This window comes from Cryptosporidium ubiquitum (genome assembly GCF_001865345.1).
Source record: "Cryptosporidium ubiquitum isolate 39726 chromosome Unknown contig_1, whole genome shotgun sequence".
NCBI lineage: Eukaryota > Apicomplexa > Conoidasida > Eucoccidiorida > Cryptosporidiidae > Cryptosporidium > Cryptosporidium ubiquitum.
Window position 1 is genome coordinate 362,573 of NW_021639816.1, and position 27,003 is coordinate 389,575.

General features: G+C 33.2%; 13 protein-coding genes across 13 annotated transcripts; 8 read left to right on the forward strand and 5 right to left on the reverse strand.

Moving 5' to 3' along the window:
• Window positions 1–7: 7 nt before the first annotated feature.
• Window positions 8–385, forward strand: cubi_02815 (uncharacterized protein; the record flags this gene model as incomplete). The annotated part of the gene is made up of 1 exon (XM_029019826.1): window positions 8–385. One exon carries the CDS (start codon window positions 8–10, stop codon window positions 383–385), a length of 378 nt encoding a protein of 125 aa, XP_028875233.1.
• A 202-nt stretch (window positions 386–587) lies between these two features.
• On the reverse strand, window positions 588–1,988 carry cubi_02816 (uncharacterized protein; the record flags this gene model as incomplete). The annotated part of the gene is made up of 1 exon (XM_029019827.1): window positions 588–1,988. The coding sequence occupies one exon, from the start codon at window positions 1,986–1,988 to the stop codon at window positions 588–590; it is 1,401 nt and encodes a 466-aa protein (XP_028875234.1).
• A 148-nt stretch (window positions 1,989–2,136) lies between these two features.
• cubi_02817 (uncharacterized protein) lies at window positions 2,137–4,080 on the forward strand (the record flags this gene model as incomplete). The annotated part of the gene is made up of 1 exon (XM_029019828.1): window positions 2,137–4,080. The coding sequence occupies one exon, from the start codon at window positions 2,137–2,139 to the stop codon at window positions 4,078–4,080; it is 1,944 nt and encodes a 647-aa protein (XP_028875235.1).
• A 288-nt stretch (window positions 4,081–4,368) lies between these two features.
• On the forward strand, window positions 4,369–5,469 carry cubi_02818 (uncharacterized protein; the record flags this gene model as incomplete). Its single annotated transcript, XM_029019829.1, has 1 exon — window positions 4,369–5,469. The coding sequence occupies one exon, from the start codon at window positions 4,369–4,371 to the stop codon at window positions 5,467–5,469; it is 1,101 nt and encodes a 366-aa protein (XP_028875236.1).
• A 425-nt stretch (window positions 5,470–5,894) lies between these two features.
• Window positions 5,895–6,143, reverse strand: cubi_02819 (ribosomal protein S27; the record flags this gene model as incomplete). Its single annotated transcript, XM_029019830.1, has 1 exon — window positions 5,895–6,143. One exon carries the CDS (start codon window positions 6,141–6,143, stop codon window positions 5,895–5,897), a length of 249 nt encoding a protein of 82 aa, XP_028875237.1.
• A 226-nt stretch (window positions 6,144–6,369) lies between these two features.
• On the reverse strand, window positions 6,370–8,915 carry cubi_02820 (uncharacterized protein; the record flags this gene model as incomplete). The annotated part of the gene is made up of 2 exons (XM_029019831.1): window positions 6,370–7,420; window positions 7,480–8,915. The coding sequence occupies 2 exons, from the start codon at window positions 8,913–8,915 to the stop codon at window positions 6,370–6,372; spliced, it is 2,487 nt and encodes an 828-aa protein (XP_028875238.1).
• Window positions 8,916–9,102: 187 nt separating this feature from the next.
• cubi_02821 (tryptophanyl-tRNA synthetase) lies at window positions 9,103–10,884 on the forward strand (the record flags this gene model as incomplete). Its single annotated transcript, XM_029019832.1, has 1 exon — window positions 9,103–10,884. The coding sequence occupies one exon, from the start codon at window positions 9,103–9,105 to the stop codon at window positions 10,882–10,884; it is 1,782 nt and encodes a 593-aa protein (XP_028875239.1).
• Window positions 10,885–11,204: 320 nt separating this feature from the next.
• Window positions 11,205–14,249, forward strand: cubi_02822 (uncharacterized protein; the record flags this gene model as incomplete). Its single annotated transcript, XM_029019833.1, has 1 exon — window positions 11,205–14,249. The coding sequence occupies one exon, from the start codon at window positions 11,205–11,207 to the stop codon at window positions 14,247–14,249; it is 3,045 nt and encodes a 1,014-aa protein (XP_028875240.1).
• Window positions 14,250–14,326: 77 nt separating this feature from the next.
• cubi_02823 (uncharacterized protein) lies at window positions 14,327–17,116 on the reverse strand (the record flags this gene model as incomplete). The annotated part of the gene is made up of 1 exon (XM_029019834.1): window positions 14,327–17,116. One exon carries the CDS (start codon window positions 17,114–17,116, stop codon window positions 14,327–14,329), a length of 2,790 nt encoding a protein of 929 aa, XP_028875241.1.
• Window positions 17,117–17,583: 467 nt separating this feature from the next.
• cubi_02824 (peptidylprolyl isomerase) lies at window positions 17,584–18,874 on the reverse strand (the record flags this gene model as incomplete). Its single annotated transcript, XM_029019835.1, has 6 exons — window positions 17,584–17,652; window positions 17,726–17,860; window positions 17,927–17,996; window positions 18,055–18,329; window positions 18,430–18,641; window positions 18,763–18,874. 6 exons carry the CDS (start codon window positions 18,872–18,874, stop codon window positions 17,584–17,586), a joined length of 873 nt encoding a protein of 290 aa, XP_028875242.1.
• A 285-nt stretch (window positions 18,875–19,159) lies between these two features.
• Window positions 19,160–20,332, forward strand: cubi_02825 (uncharacterized protein; the record flags this gene model as incomplete). Its single annotated transcript, XM_029019836.1, has 1 exon — window positions 19,160–20,332. One exon carries the CDS (start codon window positions 19,160–19,162, stop codon window positions 20,330–20,332), a length of 1,173 nt encoding a protein of 390 aa, XP_028875243.1.
• Window positions 20,333–21,145: 813 nt separating this feature from the next.
• Window positions 21,146–23,287, forward strand: cubi_02826 (aspartate-tRNA ligase; the record flags this gene model as incomplete). The annotated part of the gene is made up of 3 exons (XM_029019837.1): window positions 21,146–22,364; window positions 22,567–22,670; window positions 23,012–23,287. 3 exons carry the CDS (start codon window positions 21,146–21,148, stop codon window positions 23,285–23,287), a joined length of 1,599 nt encoding a protein of 532 aa, XP_028875244.1.
• Window positions 23,288–24,070: 783 nt separating this feature from the next.
• On the forward strand, window positions 24,071–26,551 carry cubi_02827 (uncharacterized protein; the record flags this gene model as incomplete). The annotated part of the gene is made up of 1 exon (XM_029019838.1): window positions 24,071–26,551. One exon carries the CDS (start codon window positions 24,071–24,073, stop codon window positions 26,549–26,551), a length of 2,481 nt encoding a protein of 826 aa, XP_028875245.1.
• Between the last annotated feature and the right edge of the window lie 452 nt (window positions 26,552–27,003).

A 27,003-nucleotide genomic window follows, 5' to 3' on the forward strand; every position in this document is an offset into this window, starting at 1 on the left:
AAGGATTATGTCAGAAAGCTCAATCTTGCTCTACGAAAACAAAAGTGAAAGGGTGAGTGGAAGACCTTGGAAAGATACTCCAAATCTAAAATCCAGGCTTAAAAAAAGAGTCACGGGCAAGAAAAAGAGTTACGACGAGAGAATTAGAGAAAAAAAAGAAATTCAGAGAATCAGGGGAATAGAGCTAGCTGAGAAGGAGGAACGAGCTAACGCAAGAAAGGAAGCTAAAGAAAGAAAGAGACAAAAACAACAAGCTAAGATAAACAGGGAAATACTTTCATCAGGAGTACAGGTTATTACTAGGACTGATAAAATTAAGAACTGGAACAAAAAAGCCAGAAAGATGTTGAGAAAAGTCTCATTGGAGGCTCTAAACTTGAAATAAAAAATTAACTGTTATATTTCTAATCTATGTTAATATTTTTAAGGATTAGATCCCTAAATCAACAAAAATGACTGTCTCTACATCGGATGCCTATCTGGTTTGGCTCAAGCTCAACGAAAAACCTAGATCTAGTCTTTCCTTATCTTTGATTTAAATTCAACTTATTTATATTACTTTTTGCTTTGGTGCATTATAAATTAGTCTAATCTTCCTTTTTCTTCTTAGAAAATCTCGTAAATGATGTAATTATGCGTAATATTAAATATGCGAAAACTATCACAATTTGAATACCCCAAATGATTGTGACAAATATGATGCAGATTCTACCAAATATTTGTTTGATTGATTTTTCAGTAATCATCTGTGGGATTTTAGAAAGTGCCTCAAGATGGTTTTCATTACTCTCATTATCAAATTTAAATTTCTTAAAAAGTTTAATATTCCCATTCAAATCCTTAATAGAGGCCTTAACTATGATTCCTGAACACTCTACAAGGTTTTCTTTTCCTTGCTGAGCTTCTGGGCATATATACTCGAAATCCAACTTTCCGTAGTTTTCTTTTGTATAGTAGTTTGGAGACTTATTACTCAAAGACCAACCCGTAAAGATTGGTAGAGTTACAGAAATGACAAAACTATCCAAAATTCGGTTACTTACACTATGTGTCATTCCACTCGAAGTAATCTCAACCAAAGACTTCTGAGAGTCGTTAGACTCAAAAATCTGACCCCAATGAACGTCCCCTGATAAAAATAAGAGTCCTCTTGGTTTTGTCTTTCCAATAAGAGATAGTAATCTTTTTCTTGAGTTTGGAAAATGGCCCCAGCTTTCCACAACTGGATACAGTGTGGTAACCTGAACAGATGAAATAATAATATTAGCAAGTGCCTTAGAGTTACTGAGCTCCTTCTCTAGCCATTTCCACTGGTCTTCACCCAACATATCTCCTTCATATGCGTGACCATAACCAAAAACTGAAGCAAAGAAACGAAGAGATGCAGCAAAAATACTGGTAAGAGGAGTATCCAAATAAGCAAAAGATGAAATCCCATACTTTTCGTGAACATAATTCCTATCTCTATGATACCTTGTATCTAAAATAATCACCTTAATTTGCTTCCCAGGAGGACCAAAAGTGTGAGAAGAATAAACCCCTTTCCTATTTCTTCTCGGAGAATCCACAGGAACTGAAATAAAGTCCAAAAACAATTGCTGACTTACATCCTTAAAAAGGACCTCTTTTCCACCATCATTAACACCATAATCATGATCATCCCAAGTGCCATCCACAAATAAGCCAGTTTTTAAAAGATCTCTATAAAACTCATTATTGCTCTGGACCAAGTAACCTTTACTAACGCATACTGGAGAGCCACATTTAGTATATACAGAGTCTCCCATCCAAAATAAAGCATCTGGATTGTCTGATTTAATGGTTTTCCAGTATTCCTGACTTACATAGTTATCCAACTCATCTTTTTTTTGGCCGTCCACACAACTGACAAAAACTAAAGAATCCAAAGATTTCTTAGAGGTGCTGTCTTCTGCAATCACTCCAAGGAAGAAATAAAAAGTTAAGAATACCCAATATATGCTCGTCATTTTGTAAACAAGTAACTTACACAGGGGATAACCCGCGCAATTTCTGGCAGGAAAACTCTGGACTGGATTTACCCACAGTGTGAGGAAGAAATAGAGAAGAGAAAAAGAATAAGCTGGGAGCTGAAAAGTAGGCAATATATAAACGGTAATGGATATCGTAAAAGCTTGCTTTAGGTTTTCTTTTCTGGGTCTTCGTTCAAATGAGCAGTGGCTTGGGGAGCTACTTAGTCAAAGTTCGGAGGATCAGGAGGAACCAAAAAAGATAGAGTCAAATTTGGAGAGCCAAATATTTGGAGGTTTAAGTGTTAAGCAAAGTTTAGCTTTGCTAAGAGCTCGTAGTTATTTTGAATCTTTGGAATTTACAAGGGCTTTTGAAGTTTTGAATGATGAAGTTTCTCTAAATAAATCTGGGATTGCAGTGTTTATGAAGAATTATTACCAATTAGTTTCTTTAGAACGCCAAAATACAAAAACTGATAGATTAGAAGACATGGTGGTCCCTCCATCAGAAGCAAGTATGACTTCGCTAAAGTATTCAAAAATAGAGGTGGAGATTCTGAATTTTCTGAGTTGTCTGAGCAATTCTGATAATGTTGAAGAAAAACAAGAGATTATAGGTTTGTTGGAATGGCTGGCCAGCATTGTTATTTACAGACAAAATAGATATCTGGAGGCTCTTGAGTTCCAAATAAATTCGTTAAAAAAAGAGCCTTTGAATTGGAGCTGCTGGCAAGATTTAGTGAGAAATCTCACTTCAAATGGTCAAGGAAATGTAGTGTCGTCTTTTAAGACTTGTGAGAATGGGGAGAATAATGATTTCAACTGGAATGAGATATTTTTTAACGAGAACCTGCATAGAAATCCTGGACTTCAACCATTTAAAAAAAAGCAAAGCTCTGGGTTATCCAGAAATATCCGAGATTCTTCATTCAAAGACTTTTCAAATTCTCTTGGATTGACTGAAAGTTTTTGTGGACATATTGCTTACGCTTTATACCTGGAAACGATAGGAAAATGGAAAGAAGCTCTTTGCGAATACAACCAAATATCCAATGAAATAAAAAATAGTCCATATGTTGAAAGTAGGATTGCCAAATGCAATAGAGAACTTGGAAACCTTGAAGCTGCAGTGAGAATTCACGAATCTATTCTTAATAAAGATAAGACCTTTTTAGGGAATTCGGTAGAGTTTGCTTCGATACTTTCTGAAGCTAAGAATGTTAAGGAGTTGAATCTTCTTGCAAAAAGATGTGTGGAGCTTTCCAAATATTCTGTTGACACGTGTATTGTGCTTGGTATTTATCACTGGCTCACTAATGACAAATATAAGGCTCTCAGATTCTACAAAAGGGCTCTCCTTATAGATTGCAAATCAAGTCCAACCTGGGTACTTTGTGGCTATGCTCTTCATGAACTAGGAAATACTAGGAGTTCCCTTTTTTCCTATAGAACTGCTTTGAATCTGGACCCTACTAATGTTCAAGCCATTTTTGGAATCGCTCAAATATATTCCAGACTCAATCTCCATTCCTATTCAATAAAACTCTATGAAAAAGCCCTCAATCAGTCTCCTGGAGATGCTTTCCTATGGTACAACCATGGAATTTCCTTGGAAAAAGCAGGGGACTACCAAGAAGCTTCTAGAAGCTTTTACAAGGCTCTTTCTTGTGAATCCTCCAAAAATTTGAGTAGTGATGCTGAAATTAAATATATGGGAAAACTCTTAAAGCTTGAAACCGACCAATGGAACCACGCTGGATCTCTATATTGGGCTAGAAAAATTATCGTCAAGGCCATAGAACTCGGATTTCTTGAAATAGCCTCTTCAAAGGTGGACTCTTCTCCCGACATTAACTTTACTTACTTATCTGATGAAAACGAATTTTTTTCCAATTGGCAAAGGCTAAGATGGTCCATAAGAATGATTCCACAGAAACTACCTCTTGACTTAATCATTGCTCTTGAATGCATACTTCAGCTGCACTCCACATCAATTGATGAAAAAAGCTCAATCAAAAGCGAGCTTCTAATCGAAAATATACGAGAACTTTTAAATAATCCTAAATCCCTCCAAATTTCCAAAGAAAACTAGCTCTACTATATATATACATATATATTTATACTTTAACTCTTATTTATTACTATCCTACATGTATTTTTGTTGAACTCTCCCCACATGTGACTTTACTTACATTACGTGTCAGCATTTGCAAGTGCATGATTTGCGCGCCTTCAATAATATAATTTATATACCGTTGTTTAATGTTAAATATAAATATTAATTTTTTAAAGATATTAAACAGTTTTAGCAAAGAAATTCTAAGGTTAGAGTAAAATGTAAAGCTATAATTAAAATTTCGAACTTTTGATCTACTTTACCATGAGATTTGTTTCTGTTAGTGATTACAAGGATGGTATTTTATCCCAAAATTCTTATTTGAATAGACCAAATGCATATGGATTTTTTAGAAAAAACTTTAAGGCTCGCTCACTGGATCAGTCCAGCAAAGCTGCAAGGAGGATTCTCAATAATCTCATTCCTGAGCTTAGTGTCTCTCAATTTAACGATTCAATCCGAATTTTTAATTCATACTTGGAGTCATACAAAAATACTCCAAAAGACACTTCTAGAATAGAATCTTTGATATCAGCATCTGCTTACATATCGGTTAGAAGAGAGGGTGGATACCTTTCTCTACTCGATATTGCATCCAGACTGAAATCCAAAAATTACAGAAGCTTTGCTAGCCTTGTTAGACGAATTTGTATTCGTCTTAAAATTAAGAATCTCCCGAACCCCTCTATTGAAGAGTCTTTAAATTATGTTTGTACGAAAGTTGAGAAGTTTCTTAAAGAAAAGATGATCTTGAAACCAACAGAACGGTATCAAAAAGAAACTGTTGTTTTTCAGAATTCCGAAAAAGAAACCGAAGAAATGAGAAATCTAATGCTAGAATCTTTAATAAGAGACCCCTCTGGTCATTTAGAATCCAAAAAATCAGGAAATCTCAATCCAAATTTCTATTTAAGCTCCAAACAGCACACCAAAGCTAAAGTTAACGGAAAAACCAGCTCAGATTCTCTGATAAAAGCTAAACATTTTGCCTTGCTTATTCTCAAAACCATTCTTCTCAATCAAGATCATGATTTTATAGATGGCCATGATGACATACTTAACCCCCTATGGCTTTCAAATGGAGTATGCAGCACTCCCACTATTTCTGCATCACTGTATTTTTCCTTTAAACTATATTGCAGAAATATATCTTTTAATGACCTACTTAAAGCTACTGGAATCAGTAAGTCTTCTGTGATCAAAGCCAGAAAATCTCTCTCTCTTCAATTTAGACTCGTTTCTGAAAAACTCTTCCCAGGATGGCTCAGCCCTGAGATGCTAAGCTCTAATTCTGAATTGCCTCCCAGCATATTTGAGTCACTCACAAACTTAATTCAATCTCATTATTCAAATAATAGCACTTAACTATATCTACTACTAACACTCCTTCTTCTATGCTAATCCAAAGAATATCTTTATACAATTGTCTTTAATCTTTTCAATTTCCCTAAACTTCTTTCTTATCTAAATCCCACAACTTTCCTTTCTTCTCTCTCTTTTCTACCCTCAGTTCCAACTTAACCTTTTTCCTTTAATAATATTAACAGAAAGTCCCGAATTTCTTTAACCCGACAGTCTAAAAATGAACAAGCAACAATTCAAAAATATACACTAAGAAAAACGACAAAACCATGAAAAACATATAGTTAATTCTCCTGATGCTAAAATAAACAGAAATATAATATTCTATCTCCTTCAATAACTTAACATTTCAATATTGAACCTTTCGCAACTTTATATTGCAGAGCAGAAAATTATTCCTGAAATTTCTTGAAGATTCAAAGAGATATCTAGTCGTTCTTGCGTCTGAAAGAACAACCGTCAGTGAGCTTGCATCTTCCACCAGTTGGTTGACATAATGGAGCAGAACAGTTTCCACAGAATACGACACTCTGGGCATGGCTGAAAACTGTTGTAATTTGGAGACATCCTGGGCATCTCACATCCATAAAAAAGCTGTTTGGACTTTGGATCAAACGCTTTAACTTGTGTTTCTGAGCCTCAACTCTGGGATCTGGGTTCAATAAATTAATATCCATTATGAATTCAACTCAAACTAAACAGCTCTAAATCTTAATTATTTTTGTATTTTTAACAATTTGTTTCTTCTTTGTCCCAAACTTTTTGTCTGAGGTCTCAATTTTTCTGCCTACCTCTTAATAATATATATATATTTTTATATAGAAAAATTTAGGCGGGTGTCTCTTTATGCTGGCCCTGACTCTTTATGTGTCTCGTTTAAATTTCCCGCCATTTTCTCTAACATTAATTGATTCTAGCTTTAAAAACCCTATAATGATGATTTAATTCAGAAACACAATGTAATTTGTGATTACTTCCGAGAAACCCTCTTTCTTTATCTTTATACATATAAAATACTTTTGAAACTCTGGAGTGTACCAATGCCATTGAACACGAAATACAGGGCTCATGTGAGAGGTATACAATTCCATTAGTGCACAAATATTGATCTTTTAATTCTGAGTTTGGTAGTATTTCATCCTCAGAAATTTTATATTTAGACATCATTAAAATTAACTGATCTTGATCATCTTCTATTTCTTGGACATATTTCTCTTTATACCTGCCTTCTTGCCCAGATTCTACTGAATTAGTCACTTTTTGTAGTGTTGGAGATGACGCATTTGCACGTCTACTGAAGTTGTCAACGGCTTTCATCACGGAATGCATCCACGGATAATCTGAATTCCGACTATCTTCTCCAATTGCAACAATTTTTCCCTTTAATGTAATTATACATCCTCTGGGAGGGTTTCCATTGGTATGTGCAAATTCTCCAACCTTACAAGCAAGTTTTACAAGTCTATCAGATTCCCGCTGTGTTTGATCTGACAGTATTTCTGGATTAAATCTCGGCTTTAAAAATGATAAAGGCCAAATTTTTGAAAGTTGGGAAAATCTTTCCCTTGTTAATGGGGGATTTTTTGGAACCTCTATCACATCCCAAACTTTATCTATGCCATTTTCTCTTAAATAATTATTTGCTTCAATAGGTAAACATTCTTTTGTTTCGCCAATTAAAATCTCCACTTTAGTTTCATATAAACTAATTGAGGAATTATTTAACTCCGAGTCTTTTTCTTTAATAACTACTTTACGCATCCTTTTTATGTGAGGGAATCTCCTTGTAAACTGATCATCATTTATAAATCCTGAAAATTCATTAGCTAATTTCACTGGAATCTTTAAACTATAGATTTTCATCAAATCAGGATCTTCGTAGAATGCGTCTGGAAGTACCTCCTCATACAATACAGAGTCATTCTTGTTCTCATTACTCATGTTGAACTCTATTCTCCTTTTTTCTCATATTTAGCGCCAAAAAAAAGCTTACAAATATCTAAAGCTGTTAACAATGCGGTAACCTGCTTTGTTTTTTTGTCAACAAGAACTAAGCATTGATCTTCAGATAGTAATATGTGAGAAATTGCACCACTCAAACATATATCAACTAAAAATGTTGAGTTGAAATTCTCATGCTTTATGTTCTCCTTAACTTGGCTCTCCTCCTTAAATTCCCTTTCTTTTCCAATCTTTTTTGTTTCGATTTTTGACATATTCTCATTAATATATTCAAAACAATTTTTCTCGCAATTTGATCCTGAGAGCTGTACTACAGCACTTTCTAATGTGTGATACATTTCTTGATCATATATATTGAAGATATTCTCAATATTATCCTCCATCTGTGCTTTTTCTTGATTAGATACACACCTTGCAAGATACATACAACACTTTTCCATAGTTAAAACTATTCCTGTAAATATTTCATCTTCTTCAGTCACAATTGGAATGTGTGTCAATCCTTCTTTTAGAAACATTTCCAGAACCAATTTAAAAGAAGAGCTTGTTTTTAAACACTTAGGAGTTTTTCTTCCAATTCCTAGATGTTTTAAAACTTTATTATGAAATATTTTTTTAAAAATGCTACCTTGAGGAGAAATTTCACACTCAGAATCATCTCTTTCTGTAATAGTTATTGTTTCACTTTCTGGTTGTAATTCTTTAGAAATTCCTGAACAAATCTGTAAATTCTGTACCAAATCAGAAAGAATAGTTAAAGGTGAAAAATAACATATAGGATATAAACCCATTGATTTAGATCTCAAATCCTCTTGAACAGATTCAAACTCTGATAACTTGTTACGATCTTCAATAATCCATGTCCCCAAATCATTAAAATTAAATTCTTGGCCTTTTAATCTAATTCTTTTGTAATTGGATTCCAAATCTAAACAAAGTTTTAATCCTTCATATAAATTCGCAGTCATAGTAATTAACTTTCTGGAAAGAGTATCATCTGTATCCAAAACTTCCTTTAACCAAAACTTTGTACTGCATGTTGAAAGCTCTTCTAATGACTTAAATGGAAAATTGTCATCTATTTCTCGACAATTTTCATTCTTGACTAAAATATATAATATATAAAAAATTAATAAAGCATCAAAGCATGTAAATGACCCAATAAAAGAATCTTCCAACTCGTCATATACTAAAAGAGACTTTTTTTTATCTTCCAACAAAAAACTGAGAGTAATTATTAAAGGTAAATTTGAACTGACGGCAATTATCTTTGAATTTTCTGGGACTGCTTCATATATAAATCTAGACTCTAGAAAGTGCTTTAATTGATTTTGAGCAAGATTTATTAATTGCAAAAAGTGAGCCTCACTTAATTTAGAATACTCTATTGAATCAAAGTCTTGTTCAACCAAAATTGAAATTTCTAAATATTCTGACTTTTCGGGAAGTGAGTAGCGCTCAAAAGATTGTGAGAATTCCTTGAGCATTATAAACTTAGATATTTATATAAATTATTGTACCAAAATCATTTGATATAAATACTTTTTCTTGATGCTTCTTTGGGGCATATTTTTGTGCAATTCCCTCTAAACATTTGGAGGTAAAAAACCCGGTACTTAAAAATTAACCAAAATAATTTTAATTTCCAATTATCTTATTAATTCTTTGTAATTCATGTCAACAAAAAACCCAATTTTATTTTCTGCGCTTTGTGTTGTGAAAGGGTCCATTTCAACTCTTTTTGGAGTTTCTGGTAAAGTCTCCAAGCTGAAGTTTAAGAATGAAAAGGTTTCCTTTAACTACTCTCTCTCAAAAGAAATTGAAATAAACGATGATACCTTGGAAGAGCTTAACAACATTATTAGTTACAAAATAAAGGAGAATTCTTCTTTCCAAGTTTTTAAAATCCCAAGTAAAGAGGCAAGCTCAATATATGGGAAAGAACATCTTGAAAGCGACGAAGTTCCACCAGAAAACGTTGAACTTCGTATTGTAACATTGCGTAACTTTTACCTCTCTGCAACAAGGAACCCAGTAGTAAGGAATACAAAGGAAATTGGTAATGTAACAATTGAGAATATTCTTTTGGATGATAAGAATTCTGCTTTATTGGTGAACTTTAAGGTGGATCATCCATTGGTAAAGGCTTCTGAAGAAAACTTTAAAAATCTTTATTGTGAAGAATACTCAGTCCAAGATATTAAGGACGGAAAATTTATTGTCCCAAGCTTAGAAGACTCTCTGCCAATTTCAATAAGCTTAGATATTATTGGAGATGAACTAGTAAATCCTTGGGAAGTCAAAGCTGATAACGCTTATGGTATAGATTACAATAAACTGATTGACAAGTTTGGGTGCAAGTTGATTACGAAGGATATGATTGATAGAATGGAAAGATTAACAGGCCAAAGAGCCCACCATTTTTTTAGAAGAAATATTTTCCTCTCTCACCGTGATTTTGAGAAAATTTTGGACGTTTATGAAAATGGAGAGCTGTTTTATTTGTACACTGGAAGAGGTCCATCATCTGAGTCACTTCATGTTGGGCACTTGGTCCCATTCCTCTTCACTAAATATCTCCAAGATGCATTTAAAGTTCCATTAGTTATCCAACTAACTGATGACGAAAAGTTTATTTTCAAGAGTAACTTGACATTAGAGGAAACCCACAACTTTGCATATGAAAATATGAAGGATATTATTGCATGTGGATTTGATCCAGAATTGACATTCATTTTTACAAATCTTGAGTATATTGCTGAATTATATCCTGATATTTTGAGAATTGAAAAGAAGATATCTTGTTCGCAAATCAAGTCCATCTTTGGATTTAAGGATTCTTGCAATGTTGGAAAGTTTGCTTTCCCAGCAGTTCAGGCTGCTCCAGCTTTTTCAAGTTCATTCCCAAATATCTTTGGCGGAAGAACCGATGTTCATTGTTTGGTACCACATGCAATTGATCAAGACCCTTACTTTAGAATGGTTAGAGATGTTGCCCCAAGACTTGGATATCTAAAACCTTCGTCAATTCATTCCATTTTCTTGCCATCGCTTCAGGGCTCTCAAACGAAAATGAGTGCCAGTGTTCAAAACTCATCTATTTTTGTTAATGATACTGAAGAAGCCATTAGGAGCAAAATTATGAAGTACGCCTTTTCTGGAGGACAAGCTACGGAGGAAGAGCAAAGAAGGCTCGGAGCCAACCTCGATGTTGATGTTTCGTGGCAATACCTCCGTTTCCTAATGGAAGATGACCAGAAGCTTGAAGAAATTGGCAAGAAGTACTCTTCAGGCCAGATGCTTTCTGGCGAAATCAAGTCAATTCTCGTGGATGAATTAGTTAAGCTGACTAAGAATCACCAAAAGAACAGAGAGGCAATAACTGAAAGTACCATTGCCAAATTTACAAATAAAAGCCGAGAAGAACTCCTTAAACTTTTTAGCAAAAAAAATTAAACATTTGATTCAATGTTAATAATTGCTAAAATTTGATATTTTTTTTGTTTCATTTCTTCCACTCTTGAACTTTTTTTAATTAACTTTATTTTTAAATTAATTTTAATTTACCTTGAAATTTCTTGCATGACTTTTTTTATTTACCTGCATTATTGTTTCTGTCCACATTACGTGTCAGTGAGTTTGTGCATGTATGCATGCAAATTCAAGAATGTTGCAAATATTTGTTTTTGTATTTTAAAAATCTGCATATAACTCTAATTTATTCTATAAATAGGAATTATTTAAAAAAAAAAGGTATATAAATGTTTTTTTAAACAATGAGGAAGTTTTATACATTAGGAAATGGAAGATACACTTTGGGAGTTTGTGCAATGGAGAACAAAGTAGAAAGTTCACCAATGAAAAGTATTTTGAATAGAATAACTTTAACAGGAGAATTTACGATATTAGTATTTATGCAAGATATGATATTGAGCGAAGATATATCAAACTGGCCCAAAGTAGATTGCCTAATTTCATTTTATTCAGCTGGATTCCCCTTAAATAAGGCGATTTCATATACAAAAATGAATAATCCAATTATATTGAATGATTTGGAAAGACAAATCCCTATGAGAAGCAGATTGGAAATATTTAATATTTTAGATAAGTGGAAAATACCAAGACCAGAGTGTGTTGTAATAAACCACAGCGAGTTATCTGGAGGTAATGATGATATATTCTATGAAGAATATGATTTCATTAAATATAAAGGAGAGAAAATCTTTAAACCTTTTATAGAGAAACCAATATTTTCTGATAACCACGACAATTGGATATACTACCCAGAAAACAGTGGTGGAGGATGCAAAAAATTATTTAGGAAAGTCGGAGATAGAAGCAGTGAATATGACTCAAATCTCTGGAAGGTAAGAAAAGATGGGACATACATTTATGAGAAATTTCTTCCTACTTTTGGAACAGACATTAAAGTATATACAGTCGGACCAATGTTTGCTCATGCTGAAGCAAGAAAGTCCCCTTGTTTGGATGGAAAAGTACAAAGAACAGAACAAGGAAAAGAAGTTCGATATTCTGTTATGTTAAGTTACGAGGAAAAGTTAATAGCTCACCAAATAGTTAAAGCATTTAATCAAACAATTTGTGGGTTTGATATTTTAAGAACAGTTACTGGGAAATCAGTTGTATGTGACGTAAATGGATTTAGTTTTGTTAAAGGGAATGAAAAATATTATAACGATTGTGCTCAGATTATAACATCATTATTTCTTAAGAAACTTTTTAAGAAGAACAAAATAATTCCAATGGGAAAATTTGAAAAGAAGAAAAAGAATTTGATATTATTTGGGAAACAATACAAGGATTTTAAAATTCAAGATAATTCTAAATTTAATAACCTGAAACAGGAACAACAAAAGGATGAGCTTAGTACAGTTATTGTGATAATGAGACATGGAGTCAGAAAGCCAAAACTAAAGTTGAAGTTTGAGACCCAGGACCATAGAATTCTCTCATTACTTTCAAATGAAAAAGAAGAAACAAGATTAAAGTCTCCAGAAGAGCTTTCTCTCCTATTGATGAAAAATACCCTTGTTTTAGAGAATTTATTCATGTCTCTTGAAGATCATTCGAAAATTATGCCAGATAACGAGATCCACACAATATGCAAAATATTGAACAATCATTTGAAGTTACAAGCATTTTTAGGAGATGGAAAGGGGTTTTCTGGAGTAAATAGGAAGGTACAGTTGAAACAAATTAATCATTCAGAGGAAGGTTTAAGTGATAAAAAAACAGTATTATTGGTGGCGAAATGGGGAGGAGAACTCACTAGAATAGGTTGTGAGCAGGCTGAGGAACTTGGGAAGCATTTAAGAGCTACATTATATCCAGGGGACTCGGAAGGATTGCTAAGGCTCCATTCCACTTTTAGACATGATTTAAAGATATACTCAAGCAATGAAGGGCGTTGTCAGGTAACAAGTGCAGCTTTCACAAAAGGATTTTTGGACTTAGAAGGGGATTTAGCACCCATTTTGGTTCAGTTGGTGATTAGAGATTCTTTTGCTCAAAATTTGTTGGATGACCCACAATTAACTACTGAGAGGAGGAAATGCAAGGAAATTATTGAGAACCTATTGAATATAAATAAAAATGTGGGTTATGAAGAAATTTTAGAGATTTGGAGAAATTATCAATCAGATCTAAAAGAAACTTTTCCATCCGAACAAGTTATAAGAACTTTGATGTCTTGTGGGAATCCTTACTCAACTTTAAAAAGGTTGTATATGCTCATGAAAGAATTGGTAATGAAAATTCATATAGAACAGGATGAAGAAAATAATGTTGTCATATATCAGGGTTTCAGACAAAGTTTAGATTCACTATTTAAAATTCATAGTTTTGAAAAGAATGATGGATTCCCAGTATCTCAAGAAATAATGCAGCGTTGGAGTCAGTTAACTTCATCATTCTATAATGAAGAAACTCAAAGGTTTGTTACGGCAAAAATTCCAGATATAATGGATAATGCAGCATATGATATATGTTATAACGTAAACTTTGTTAAGAGTGAAGTTTCTGTATTACTTTATGAAATTTATGAAACGGTAGTTCCAGTTGGTGAATTTGTAACTCTATTTCAGTACGGATTATCAGGAGACCAAAAAGTAAATATTGGAAAAGCTATTACAAAAAATTTGATAGAGAAGTTGTTACAAGATATAAAGTATTCGTACCTAAAAAAATTCAAAGATAATAAGAATGAAAAAAATATTGATGATAATCAACACAAAACTAAAGGGTTTATTTTCAAATATGGTAGTAAAATATTTAATAATTTTAAACTGGGGGAAAATAAAAATAACGGTTCTTTCAATTTCCCAAGGGTTCACCCAGAAGAACATATTAGACTTAAGGAAGAAGAAGCAGAAGCTTTTGGAATAAAGTCACCTTGGAGAATAGTTAGAAGCAGGTTTTATGTCACTTCAGCATCTCATATTCAATCTTTGGCAAATATATTTTCTTCTATGTATAAGAATCAGATTCCTTTAGGTGACAAAGAAAGTTTATTGGATTTAGAAAGTACTTTTTCAGAACTTAACTATTTGAGTCATATAGTAATTCGAGTTTGGGAAAATAGATCAGTTTCAGAATCTGATCAAGATAGATTTAAGCTAGAAATGTTTGTAAGTAAAGGCGTAAAAAGTAAGATTGGAGAGAATTTCGGTAATGGAATTGAAAGAAATAATGGAGCCAGTATTCAAGGAGTAAGTGAGTTATTTCCTCTAAAAAGTGTTGTATTAAAACATTTAAATATTATACAGTTTGAAAACAAGATCAGAGAATTAATAAAAGATTAAGAAATCCTATTTTTGCTCAAATCATTTTTATGAATAAACTGGTGAGAGTTAATCATCGATTATAAATCATCATTAAATTAAATCCTACAAATTAAATTACACCAGTATGGACATCTTGGAGTGTTGTTATCTACAAAGTTATTTGTTCCAATATAACTATTCATTCTTTGAAAATTAGGTTGTTGGTATTGAGGGAATTGAGAATAGTTATTTATGTGATGATAGTTACTTCTATTATAGTGATTACCAGGAAAGTTTCCGAGGTTTGGATCATAATTTGTATTTAAGTATGATCCTGGGAAACATGGAACAAATCCTCCGCATGCTCTATTCATTCTGGCTATTGGACCTCCAACTTCAAGAGAAGGATAAATTTCATCCGTTGAACTAAAATGATTAATTCCATCTTGTTGAAGCTGTTGTTGATTATGGTTAACTGAGTTAATTTTACCACTATTATTATCATTATTGAAGGAGTTTTGGTAAGTTTTTTCAATAGAAGGCTTCTTTTTTTGTAACTTGGTACTTTTTTTATTTTGATTATTTTGAAGTAAGCTACTACTTGATTTACTTGCATTCAATACAACATTGGATTTATTTTCTGCCACAAAGTCTCTGGTATAAGTTCTAGGATGAGAATAATCTTTTGGCCTTGTTCTTCCTCTTGATTCCTCTTCACTATAAAAACTCAATTTTTCAGAGCTTGAGTTTGGTTTCAGCCCAACTTTTGATAAGGGAGACTTACTGGTAATTGAATGATTACTGTTAACACTACTAAAGCTGCCAATACTGATTAAGCTTTTATTTCTCGAGTTTTCTTGTGGTTTATTTAGAGATGGAATCTCTCCAAGGCTATTGGTACTTTTTTCGCAGTAAAGATTAGAAAGTTGTTTTTCATGAGCAGGGACAGAAACTGACCTCTTTGAATCGATTTTATTTAATGTTTGAAATGTGGGAGATTTATTCTGCGAATGGACAATTTTTTGGATTGGGAGTTTTCTCATAACTAAATTAGTTCCATCTTTTTTTTGGGATGGTATATCTGTCAATAGAGGAAGATTAGTATTTGGGACTTTGTTAGAATTAATCATGGAAGCCGTTTCAATACCATTATTATTATTATTATTATTATCTTCATTCAAAAACATTTTGGCTTCATTATCATTGTACTGGTTATTTTGGTCATCATTCAAATGAAAGTATTTGCTTTGATTGTCAATCTGGTTCAAATCTTGGAGTGGATTGTCTTGATTAAAATTAATTTGCATTCTCTTGTAAAGAAGTTCTAAGTTTTCAAGTTTCTCTTGAAGGCCTTTGATGAATACTTCATCTATGGATGAAACCAAATCTTCTTCTTTCAAACACTGCTCTAGAGCTGAGTTTGTATTTGATAGTTCCAAATTAAGCCTAGAGAGTGCATTGAACAGTCGAGATTTTGGATCTGAGTCTTCTTTTTGACTCTTTTTTTCATCTGATCCTTTAAATTTATTTAGAACTTCACTTCTACCTGAATCCTCACCTTCACCTAAACTTTTACGTTCATTCGCATCCTCATTCTTACCCTCATTTCTATGCCCATCTCCATTTTCACCTTCGCCTTGAGGATGCTTGATTTCTTGATCATTATTTTCTGGAGTATGGGCATACTTGAAATTTGGGTTCAAGCCATGGTATTCGTCTTTAAGGTTAGCATTTTTTGGAGATTTGGAAATTTTTCCTTGATCAGTATAGGAGGATTTATTTGGAAAATTACTAACAGGTCTTGATTTCAAATCTTTGGGTAAAACAGCAGATTCTGTTTCTTTGCCTGATCCATGAATAAGAAAATACATATTATGGGAATTATTTTTTGGACTTGCATGATTATAGCCATTTTTTAAAGGGATTTTCTTACGTAGTTCATTTAAAGAAAGATGTTTCTGAATGATAACTTGGTTCCTGTCGTATGGTTTATTGAATGATTCTGATGCTTTGCACAAACAAGGATTCAAAGTTAAATTCTTAAAGGTTTTTGCAATTTCATTTTGAATAGATTCCATCTTAGATGCGTTGTCTATTTCGTCTTGGATCTTTTTCTGAATCATTTCAGTGGTTTTAGACAGGTCTATATCATTATCTTTTAAATTGATATTAACATCTTTCTCCTCATCACTATCATCAAATTTTGGAAATAACTCATGAAAATCTTCTGGAAAGTCTTCATTGGATCTAAATTTCTTATTATACTCATAACTTCTATTACTTTTTGAATTCAAACCTTTAAAATATTTCTTTCTTAAATTGGATTTAAGCTCTTTACCATTATATCTGCTCCCAAAAAGAGCTCCCATTGACCCCGAACTTGACGGAAATACTTTTTCAAGATCCTGAGACAAAAGTTTTTCAACTTTCCCAATCTCTGGATTCTTTTCTCCACCTACATCGTCCTTATTAGTTTCAATGTTATTATCTACAGCATCCTCATTTTTTTTTATCAATTCTGTTGCTATTTTTTTTTCAGGGAATGCATCCTTTATGTGACAAACATTGTATTTATGACGTATATTTAATAGATTAGAATTGCTCTTGAGATCTCTTACCCGATTATCATTAATTTTATTAACCTTATTTTTACTATTAAAAATTTCTGAAATACCTTTGGATATACTTCTTGCCAAATCTTCAGAGATCACCAGCTGTTTCTGAGGTGCAACCTGTAGGTTAGTGGGAGATTTTACACTCGTATCGTTTACCCAACGAACAACTTCATTTGACTCTATTACATTCAATGATGTGGTAACTTCTTCATTTCCAAACTTTGCATCATTCAATGTCATATATAATGGGATTTGTGATTTTGGTGCACGAAGGATCACTTTAACCTTCATAATTTTTTCTTTACTGCTTCCTCTTTATCTCTCCTCCACTTTTCTTAAGTCCCAATAATTTCTTTGAAATAAATAATTCAATTACTTTTCAGGTACAGAACGATTCAATAATCATTCTGTTGCCATTATTTCTAATTCAAAAATTTTTAGAGAAAATTTTTGTGTGTTTTGCATATTATATTAAATTTTTGTTACTGCTTCACATTTTCTTATACTATTCTAGTCAAGGTATACAACACTTTTGGCGGGAATGTTTGGCGCCAGTGTGCGCATTTCAAATTAAAGCAGGGGTAAGATGTACTTTGTTTAAAAAGATTTTAAGAATTAAAGAAGGTTTTGGGAAGTGTTTCTATAGATTATGGAAAAGGAATAGAAATAGGATTTTGTATAGAATTAATTAGATGATTAAAAAATGGTATAAGTTTGAAAAAAATTTGAGAAATGCATGTATGCATGCAATAGGAATATTAAAATAAGAATGGTGTGTTTTGCTTTTTCTTTTTTAAGTTTTTTCTGTCATTAATAATTTTGGTACACTAAAATGATGGGAATTTGGTAGATAGTAAAAATATTGGTTCAGATATAGTGAAAGAGTGGGAATAGACTTACTTGTTGGAGTTTAGTTCTGATCTCAACATTTTGAGGCTCTAGTGTTGCCGCCTTATATAGATCAATTCTGGCTTCGTCCGGATCATTAAGTTTAAGATAAGATGTAGCTCTAAGGTATAAAGCCTTGATATTATTCTGTAAAAGAGTTGAATTGACGATGATTATTAAAGGGTGAGGTTAGAGAATAGAAAAAAGACTGACCTTATCTAAATTCAAGATTTCTGTACAGTATTTTGGGACAAACTTGTGCTCTTCTAGTTTAATCATGCAGCTGGAGGGAGGGTGAAAGAAGATTTGAGTAAAATAATAAGAAAGAACGAGAAACTTACTTTGAGATATTAAGAAGCGCAGAAATTTTAATAGGTTTTGAGTCATTTTGTTGCTCTAAAGTCCATTCTTCAAAGCTGTCTAGATATTTGATAGAGTTTTCATAGTGAATCTTTGCAGTATGATAGTCTCCAAGGTTATAATAGTGGTTTCCGAGGTTCTTAGAATCTAGAGAAAGTTGCATTCTTTGAATTGGAGAAGTAAAGATCCTTTTAGTACTTGCAACAATATCAGGAACATTTTCTTTTTTGATTATTGAAAGTAACTGAATAATAATCTGAAAGATATCGGGGAATGAATTAGAATTAAGATAGATATAAATTGAATGTTTAGAAGTAAAGAAAACAACTTTATGGCCATCCCAAAAAAAAACTTACTTTAAAATTTCCAATATCATTTTCACCATTATCTGTGGTTGGAGGAGCTTCTGTGTTAAAAGATGATATTTCAGAAATAAATAGAGGGTCTGAACTTTGAAAAGTTGTAATACATATAGATTCTCCCACAGTTATTCCACATATTTTCTCTTCAATCAGAGTATCAACTATCCCAGACCCAATTACAAAGCTGTATCTAATTTCATTGCGAACTTAATTAGGAGCAAGGTATTGAGAAAAGTAGTCAAATAAGATTTATAATATTGAAAAGAGAATGTAATTTAGATCTTTGTAATCAAAATAATTCTCTAAAACCTCTCTAAATAAACTTACCATTTGGGATTCTGGAAATTAATGGATGACCTTTCAAAATGGTTTTGTATTTAATATCAACCAAGTCTCCAATCTCAGGTTTCCCATTAATAGGATCCTGCTCTGAAGTCATCTAACTAGACTATTGAGGAAAAATTTGTGTGTGTGCGTATCTCTATATTTCTCTATGAAATACGTACTTCCAATATACCTCTTGACCTTCCTTTTCCTTATCTTTGTTTAGTTTCTTCCTCTTCTTGAATAATTTCTTCTATACCGTTACTTTGTATTATTATTGTTTATGTATTACCCGCCAAAAAATTGACCAGGCGGGTAAATTTAGGAGGCAAATTATCAAAGAAAGACTAGAGGATCTCAAGAAATAAGGATAAAAGTGGAGAGAAGAGATTTTGAAGGGATGGGTAGATACATAATATTGGATACAGGTGCAATATTGCGATTAGGGAAGCATGATTTTATGGACGATGTTTTGTTGACAGTTCCTTCAGTAATACGAGAGGTAAGGGATAAAACAGCAATAGAGAAGATGTTTTATTTACAGGATAGAATTCAAGTAATGGAGCCTTCTGAGCAGGATTGTGGTTTTGTAAAGAAATTCTCCAAGGAGACTGGAGATTTTGGTTTTCTTTCAGAGACGGACTTTCAGGTGATTGCCTTAACCCTAAATTACCACAAAAAACATGATGAGATTTCAAAACTCAATAGAAAGCCTAAGCAGATAAGTTTTATCACTAAAGCTGAAGAAGAGGTAAAGTGTGAAGAGGAAATAAATCGAGTGGATGAGGACTTACATGAGGTAGATACAGAGACTGATGAGCAGAATGAACAAAGTACAGAGGATGGAGAAGGCTGGGAAACGGTTTCAGGACAAAACGGTGGAAAAGAAGAAAGCCAATCGGAAAATGAAGCTTCCAAGACTCTGGAAGATGATGTATTTTCTGGAGGTTGGATTACCAAGTCAAACATTACCAGTGTTATGGGTGGCTTATCATCAGGAACCCAGAGTAACTTTGTGGTGGCATGTATGACTACTGACTATTCTATGCAAAATGTACTGCTGCAGATGGGTTTAAATTTGATAGAAATACATGGATTATCCGTAAAAACTATTAAAAGGTGGGGGCTTCTTTGTTGTGGATGTTATACTTATGAAAGGGATACTAGCAGGAAGTTTTGTGGGAAATGTGGAAATGCCACTTTGGACAGAGTTCCAATTAAAGTCTCCTCTGATGGAACAATTGAATTAGACTGTTATAGAAAGAAGGTCAATTTAAGAGGGACTATCTATTCCATTCCCAAACCTAAAAGAGGTGTCAAGAACCAAGAAATCATCTTGGCAGAGGATCAATTGATGATGGGAGGAAGGCAAAGGTTGTTAAATCACCAAAAAAAGAAGTGGGAGAAGGCTTGCAAAGAAAGGGACCCTTTTTCCAACAACGGAGCTGACCTAGAAAGCAATTGGGGAAAGCAGTTCGGTAGTTTCAAGTACCCTGAAATCAAAATTGGGATGGGAAGAGGGAACCCAAATTCGAATAGTTGGCAGAAAAGGCATAATAGTAAGAAAAAATGATTATATTTAGCTTTTCTTAATATATATATTCATTCTAGACCTCTCACTACTAATAATAAATAAACATCAAAACTCAAACCAATTTATTTTCAGGCTTAAGGTATACTGGAGAGTTAAATCAGGTTTGACTCAATCAAAACCTTTAAGGTACAAGTTTACCATGCTGAGGTTGATCGGCCATTCAAACATCCTGGAATCGAATTAATTTAGTAAGTTCCTCCCATTTTCTATAAATCTATATATCTTTAAAGTGATTATAAGTTTAATATAAGGGAGAAATTGAGCTTAATTGACTGCTCTTACTTAGAATCAGATAAAGATCAACTTAAATGAATATTAATGTTTTTTTTGACTTAATTTTGTGCCTTTCAGAGTCAATATTCACATTTATACTTAACATGCATGCATAGATTTACTCTTCAGCCCCCCCCCCCCCCCCCCCCCCACCGGCATCTGATTTGCCAATTTTTTAGTTTTTGCATGCAACCGATTCTGCCACGTATATAATTTACAAGAAATTGCTCCCCACACAAAAACCTGCCGCCAATTTAACCATAAATTTCATTTATATTACATTTTATGCATTTTAAATAAGAGGTATAAAAAATTCAGGGCATTTTGGCGCCAAAATTAGGAGAATGACATTAATTAGGAATTAAAGATGGACGCGTCTAAAATAAAGACGAGAATAAGAAGAGTTTAAATAGGAATTTGGTAAAAAAAAATTAAGGATTAAATTTCTGTGCGAGTTTAGTACAGAGTGTCAGTTTTTAAACAAAAAGGATAGTATTACTAAGAAGAAACGACAATCTAATGACTACAGAGCCAGAAGTAACAGAGCAAGTCCTTTCGAAGAAGGCATTAAAAAGGCAAGAGAAACAGGCACTCAAGGAAGCCAAAAAGGCTGAAGCAAAGAGTAATCAGCAAAATCAACAACATGCAGTTCATTGGAGTTCTGTTTTGGCTTATTCAACTGAGACAACTCCATATGGGGTAATACCATTTAATGGTAAAGTTGAAAGCAGAACATTTTCAAAGATCAAAAATTTGAACTCCAATCAAAAAGGAGAGAAGGTATGGTTAAGAGGCCGAATTACAGAATCTAGATGCAAGGGATCTCTGGGATTTGTATTGTTAAGGCAGACTTTTTATAGACTACAATTAGTTGTTGATGCTAATAATTGTGCCTCTAAGGAAATGATTAAATGGCTTGGATGCCTTCCAATTGAGAGCATGATTGATGTGTATGGTACTATAGTAGTTCCAGAAACTCCAGTTATTTCATCCACTCAGGATGTAGAGATTTTAGTTGAGAGGGTTTATTGTATCTCCTCAGCTTGTAGTGAGTTACCTTTCCAACTAAAAGATGCTAATAGGGTTGATACAGAAGATGAGGATTCTACAATCATAAAGGTTCTACAAGATGTTAGACTTGATAACAGAGTATTGGATTTAAGAACTTATTTAAGCCAGGCAATTTTCAGAATACAGTCAGAAGTTTGTAAACTACTTAGAGAGTTCCTTATAGAGAAGGAATTTATTGAGATTCATACTCCCAAGCTTTTGCCAGGAGCTTCTGAAAGTGGTGCTACTGTATTTAAAGTAGATTACTTTTCAAACACAGCTTGCTTAGCTCAATCACCTCAGCTTCATAAACAGATGTCAATTTGTGGAGATTTGGAAAGAGTCTTTGAGATTGGACCTGTTTTCAGAGCGGAAAATTCAAACACTCATAGACATTTGTGTGAGTTTGTTGGTGTTGATATTGAAATGAATATTGAGAACACCTATTTTGAATTGGTGGATGTTTTCGATGCAATGTTTAGATATGTTTTCCAGGGAATCAATTCTCGTTGCAAAAATGAACTACTTATTGTTTCAGAATACAATCCATTTACTCCTTTCGTAATTTCCGAAAAGACTCCACGCCTTACCTTTGAAGAAGGTTGTAATCTCCTTAGAGAGGCGGGTGTTGACATTCCAGAAGATCTTTCTAACTTTGATATTTCAACAGAACAGGAGAGATTACTCGGTAAGTTCTTAATAGGCACCTTTTAGTGAGATTGTAAGAAGAATGGATTAGAGAGAAGTCATCAAATCTACAATATGACTTGAACTGAAGTTCAAGATATGGAGTTTCTCATTCCTCTTCTTATTTCACTAAGGTTAAACGTGCCTAGTGATATCTTTTATTAAGATCAATCTAACTTTGTTTCAATCATTCATTTTTTTAGGCTCTATTGTAAAGGAGAAATATAACTCTGATTTCTATATGATGCTAAAATATCCGCTCAAAGTTAGACCTTTCTACACAATGCCTGACTTTGATGAACCAGAGGTAAGTAAGATATTCTTGCTTCCCAAGAGATATAGAAAAACACAAAGAGAAATAGAGATATTTAGAAACTTTATTGGAAGATTTGCCTCTTTACTGAGGGATGATGATTGTTCATTCACCCATAGCCTGTAAGCTCAAACATGTATATGCACCATTTTTGTGTGTAGATACAGCTATGTTTGAAACCTTGATGACAACTTTTCATGCATCACCAACTGACCTCAGTTTGGATCTTCAAATTCCAATATTTTCTTCTATTTCTTCAAAAGTCTATATAAAACTCTTGGGTAGAGTTCCTAACTTTGCATGCAATTAATTCCCGCCATTTCCCCACATTTTAGAAATGGTCAAATTCTTTTGACTTCTTTATGAGAGGAGAAGAAATTTTAAGTGGAGCTCAGAGAGTACATAACTACGACTTATTGGTAAAGAGATGCCAAGAATGTGGTGTTCCAGAACACTCACTTAGAGATTACTTGAACTCATTCAAACTTGGCGCTCCTCCTCATGGAGGATGTGGTATCGGACTCGAAAGAGTCATTATGCTCTTTTTGAATCTTGGAAACATCAGAAAATCTTCAATGTTTCCTCGTGATCCCAAAAGACTTAGTCCTTAAGGCCTTATACGACATACTCAAATTGTTGATATGACTGATTATACAAATTTTGCTCAATCATGATTTATGTAGTACATATATATTATTAAATTAATTATTTATTACCTAAAGATTACCTGAGAAATTTCAAAAAAAAAGTTTTTCTATTTCTCTTCCTTTGCTTCACCTTAATTACTCTTGACATTTTTTATTTGTACTTTACAACCAAAATTATTCTCCCCCTTAACTTTCTTTAATTTTACTCTCTATTGTATGCAGAGACGCATACGTAGCTCCCCGCCTAATTAAGCTAATGGAAATATAAAATATAAAGAGGTAAAAGGTAACCAGACATAATATATAAAGTAGAGATGAAGTAAAATTAAATAGTAAAAGTGGAAATTCAATGGTCAAATAAGAGGCAGGAAAAAGTTTAATAAATTAAAAAATAAACAAAAGGGGGTAAAAAGAGGTAAAATAGAGAAAAAACGTTTGTATAGACTAGACTATAATATGATCACAGGTACCTGCGGGGAATTAATATAATTAAGTGACTATAAAAGGTTTATGACTCTTATGTACCAGAAAGAAAAAAAAATTACTTTAAGAAAGAAATTTACAAGTGGAAGAGGAATTTGGTAGAGTTGAGCTTCCAAGTGGTATTTGAATTTCATTGGGAAGTTAATTGGGCAAGAAAGAGCTTAAAGGAGAGATATATTAAGATTTAATTTAACCTGAAAATTAAGGAGTTCAGAATTAAAGGTGAAAAGGAAGGCATTTAGCTTATTTAGTTGAAATAATAATATGGAAGAAGGATATGATTGGGACCAAATTAGCAACTTCCAAATAGTGGATGGAATGAACATTTCAAGTTCATCATTATTAGACGATGAATTGCTTATAACATCGCCTGATTCTTCAAATAGTGGTAATAGCGTTTCATTGGATCAAAAAGAATTCTCTAGACAGATTTGCTCACCACTTTCCCAATTTTTGGTTGGTTCTGACGGTCCCAATTCAAAAAACGGAAGTCAAAAACACTTTTCACAACACCAACATAGCAATATTCCCAATAGTAATGGTGAAGGTAACTTTGGCTTAAATAATAACCATTCATCATTAGTTGGAGATTCCCAACATTATGGAATTCAGACGGGACTAACAGGCTCTGGAGCTAACATTAGAGATAATTCTATATACAATAATGGATATCAACTCAATGATACTGATAAGATTACTACCACTGAAAAAGAATTTACTAAGCGTAAACGCCCATATAATAGTGGCAATAATAGCAGTAACAATATTAATGTCAATGGTGGTTCTTCAAATAGAATAGGTGGTAGCTGTACTCAAAACGGTTTATCAGGAATAGGTAGATCCGTTATAGGTATTGGTGGTATTGGAACTGGCGTTGCAAATAACTCATTAACCAAAACTCCAAGTAAGACTCGTACTAGAAAAGTACGAGAAGCTTCTGAGGAATTTGGAAATGCTTCAGGTGGATCATCAACGAATTCAAAATCTGGTTACTCTTCTAATACAGGAGAAGGAGGTTGTTCGTTCAACTCATCATCGAATATTACTGAAGATCTTAACTCTGTTAAGTATTATGAAGGATTTAAGCTGCCTCTTGGAGACCTTGGACGAAAGATGCTTCTTAAGAAATTACGTGAAATACATACTCAAAATCCTACAAAAATGGAGAAGGCTCTTACTGATCATGGTTTATCTTACACTAGAATTAGATTTGCAAGCGTACAGCAACTCTTTAAAATCTCTTATGTATGTGATGTATTTGATTATGCTCTGAGTATACACTGTGAATTTGGTAGGCCAAGACATAGAGATTCTTCAAAAAGTGTCCAACTTTCTTCAGTTAACTCAAATTCAAATTTAATGTCCCAATTGTCTCACTCAAATATTTCGTCAAGAAGGGTATTAGATTCCCAACAGCATAACAGACTCGGAGGAACTGCAGTACAAGGAGGTGTTTCTGATAAATTTGAATCGCATTCTACTATCAATAATGGAGGAGTTGTTCCAAGAGCTCAAGGACTTTTAGATGATTCTTCAAAAGGACTAGGAAAGCTTGACAATGACTTGGATACCTATACTCCAGAAACATCTCCATGTAGCCATAGATCTTATTCTTCAAATAAGAGTCTCTATTCAAAGGATTCAAGCTTTATTTCCAATACACCTTTAAATAAGATTGACCATGACATTACTTCACCAATTTCCATATTCTCTACCACAAGCGGTTCGCCAGCATCCCAAAGAAAGAGAAGAGGATCTGCAAAATCAAACTATAATTTTTCACCTCCCCCTATTCCTGTTACAAATTCTCCACTACAATCAGGAGTCCCAAAGGACATTTCTTCTTTGAATACAGAACTTTCCAGTTATATGAACAATCAGAGCCTGTTAAATTATAGTTTAACTAACAACAATATTTCCAATAATAATGTTAATGGAAGCTCGTCCGTTTCAGGATTCGGTGCACAAAATGATGTTTGTAATAACCACTTTTCTGAACAACATCATCAACTTCACCACAATATACCACATTATAATAATGTAAGTAATCACCTCCAATCTGGAGGTCGAATTCCCTCTCCATATCATAAGAAACATGAAGAGCATGATCCATTAGATTCCATTGTCCCCATTAATACCGGCTCAGATAATGTTCTACATAAGCCAGCAAAAAGACAAAAAATCAGATCCAAAAAAAAGAATACTTTGGCAGATATTAGAAGTGACACTCCAACACATACAAATTTTAATTATACAAGTTCAAGCCAACCTGGAATGAATAATAGCTCAAATATATTCAATTGTGGAGATATTGACGAGATTTACTGCACTTCGACTATTGACACTGAAATTACCCCCTTCTATCAACCTGAGTCCGAAACTGCTCATCTTGGTGAATTCGATACAGCTCATCATCAAGATTCAATCCACTTCATTTCCTCTTCTGAATCGCATGACCAAAATATTCCAATTTGTTCAGCTTTTGGCTCTCCTTTTGATTCTTCTTTAATTATCAGCTCTTTTGACACTGAAAGCTCCCAAAATTCTGGAACCATTACATGTGATAGCCCAACATCATTCTATCTATATTCTCAAACAAATGTCTCTTCCAATTATGACGAGTATATGGATTCTCCTTGTCTAAATGGATTTCTTACTCAGGGCTTAAATTCTATAGAAATGTTTAATTCGAGCGAGCTTGAAATGGACAACTTTGATATTGGATGTCCTTTGATTTCAATTTAACATTTTTCTTTGGAATCCATCAGTTTCTGACATTCTGACGGGTATTAATTATTATTACAATATTCTTTCTTGGTAATAATAACCTTTTATATTCGGTTGAATCTTAATAAAAAAAACGACTCTTTACCGATACCAAATTGATAGATTTTAATCTTTTGAGATATTATTTTACGTTAATTTCTATATTGAACAATAACATTCAATTATTGTTATTTTGAAAATTTGATGTATTTAAATATTTAATATTGGAGCTGTCAACAGAGTAATTTGTTGTAATCAGCTTATGCTATATTTCTTCTCAAGTGAGATTCAAAGCCTTGGCATTTTGATCTCAGAACTTACTTTTTAAACGAATTTGCTGTTTGGGAAGTTAATTAATCTTCTGAGGATAAATAATGCAAAATTTTCCTTTGTGTTTGCATATGAAAAAATTGTGGCCAACACATTTTTTT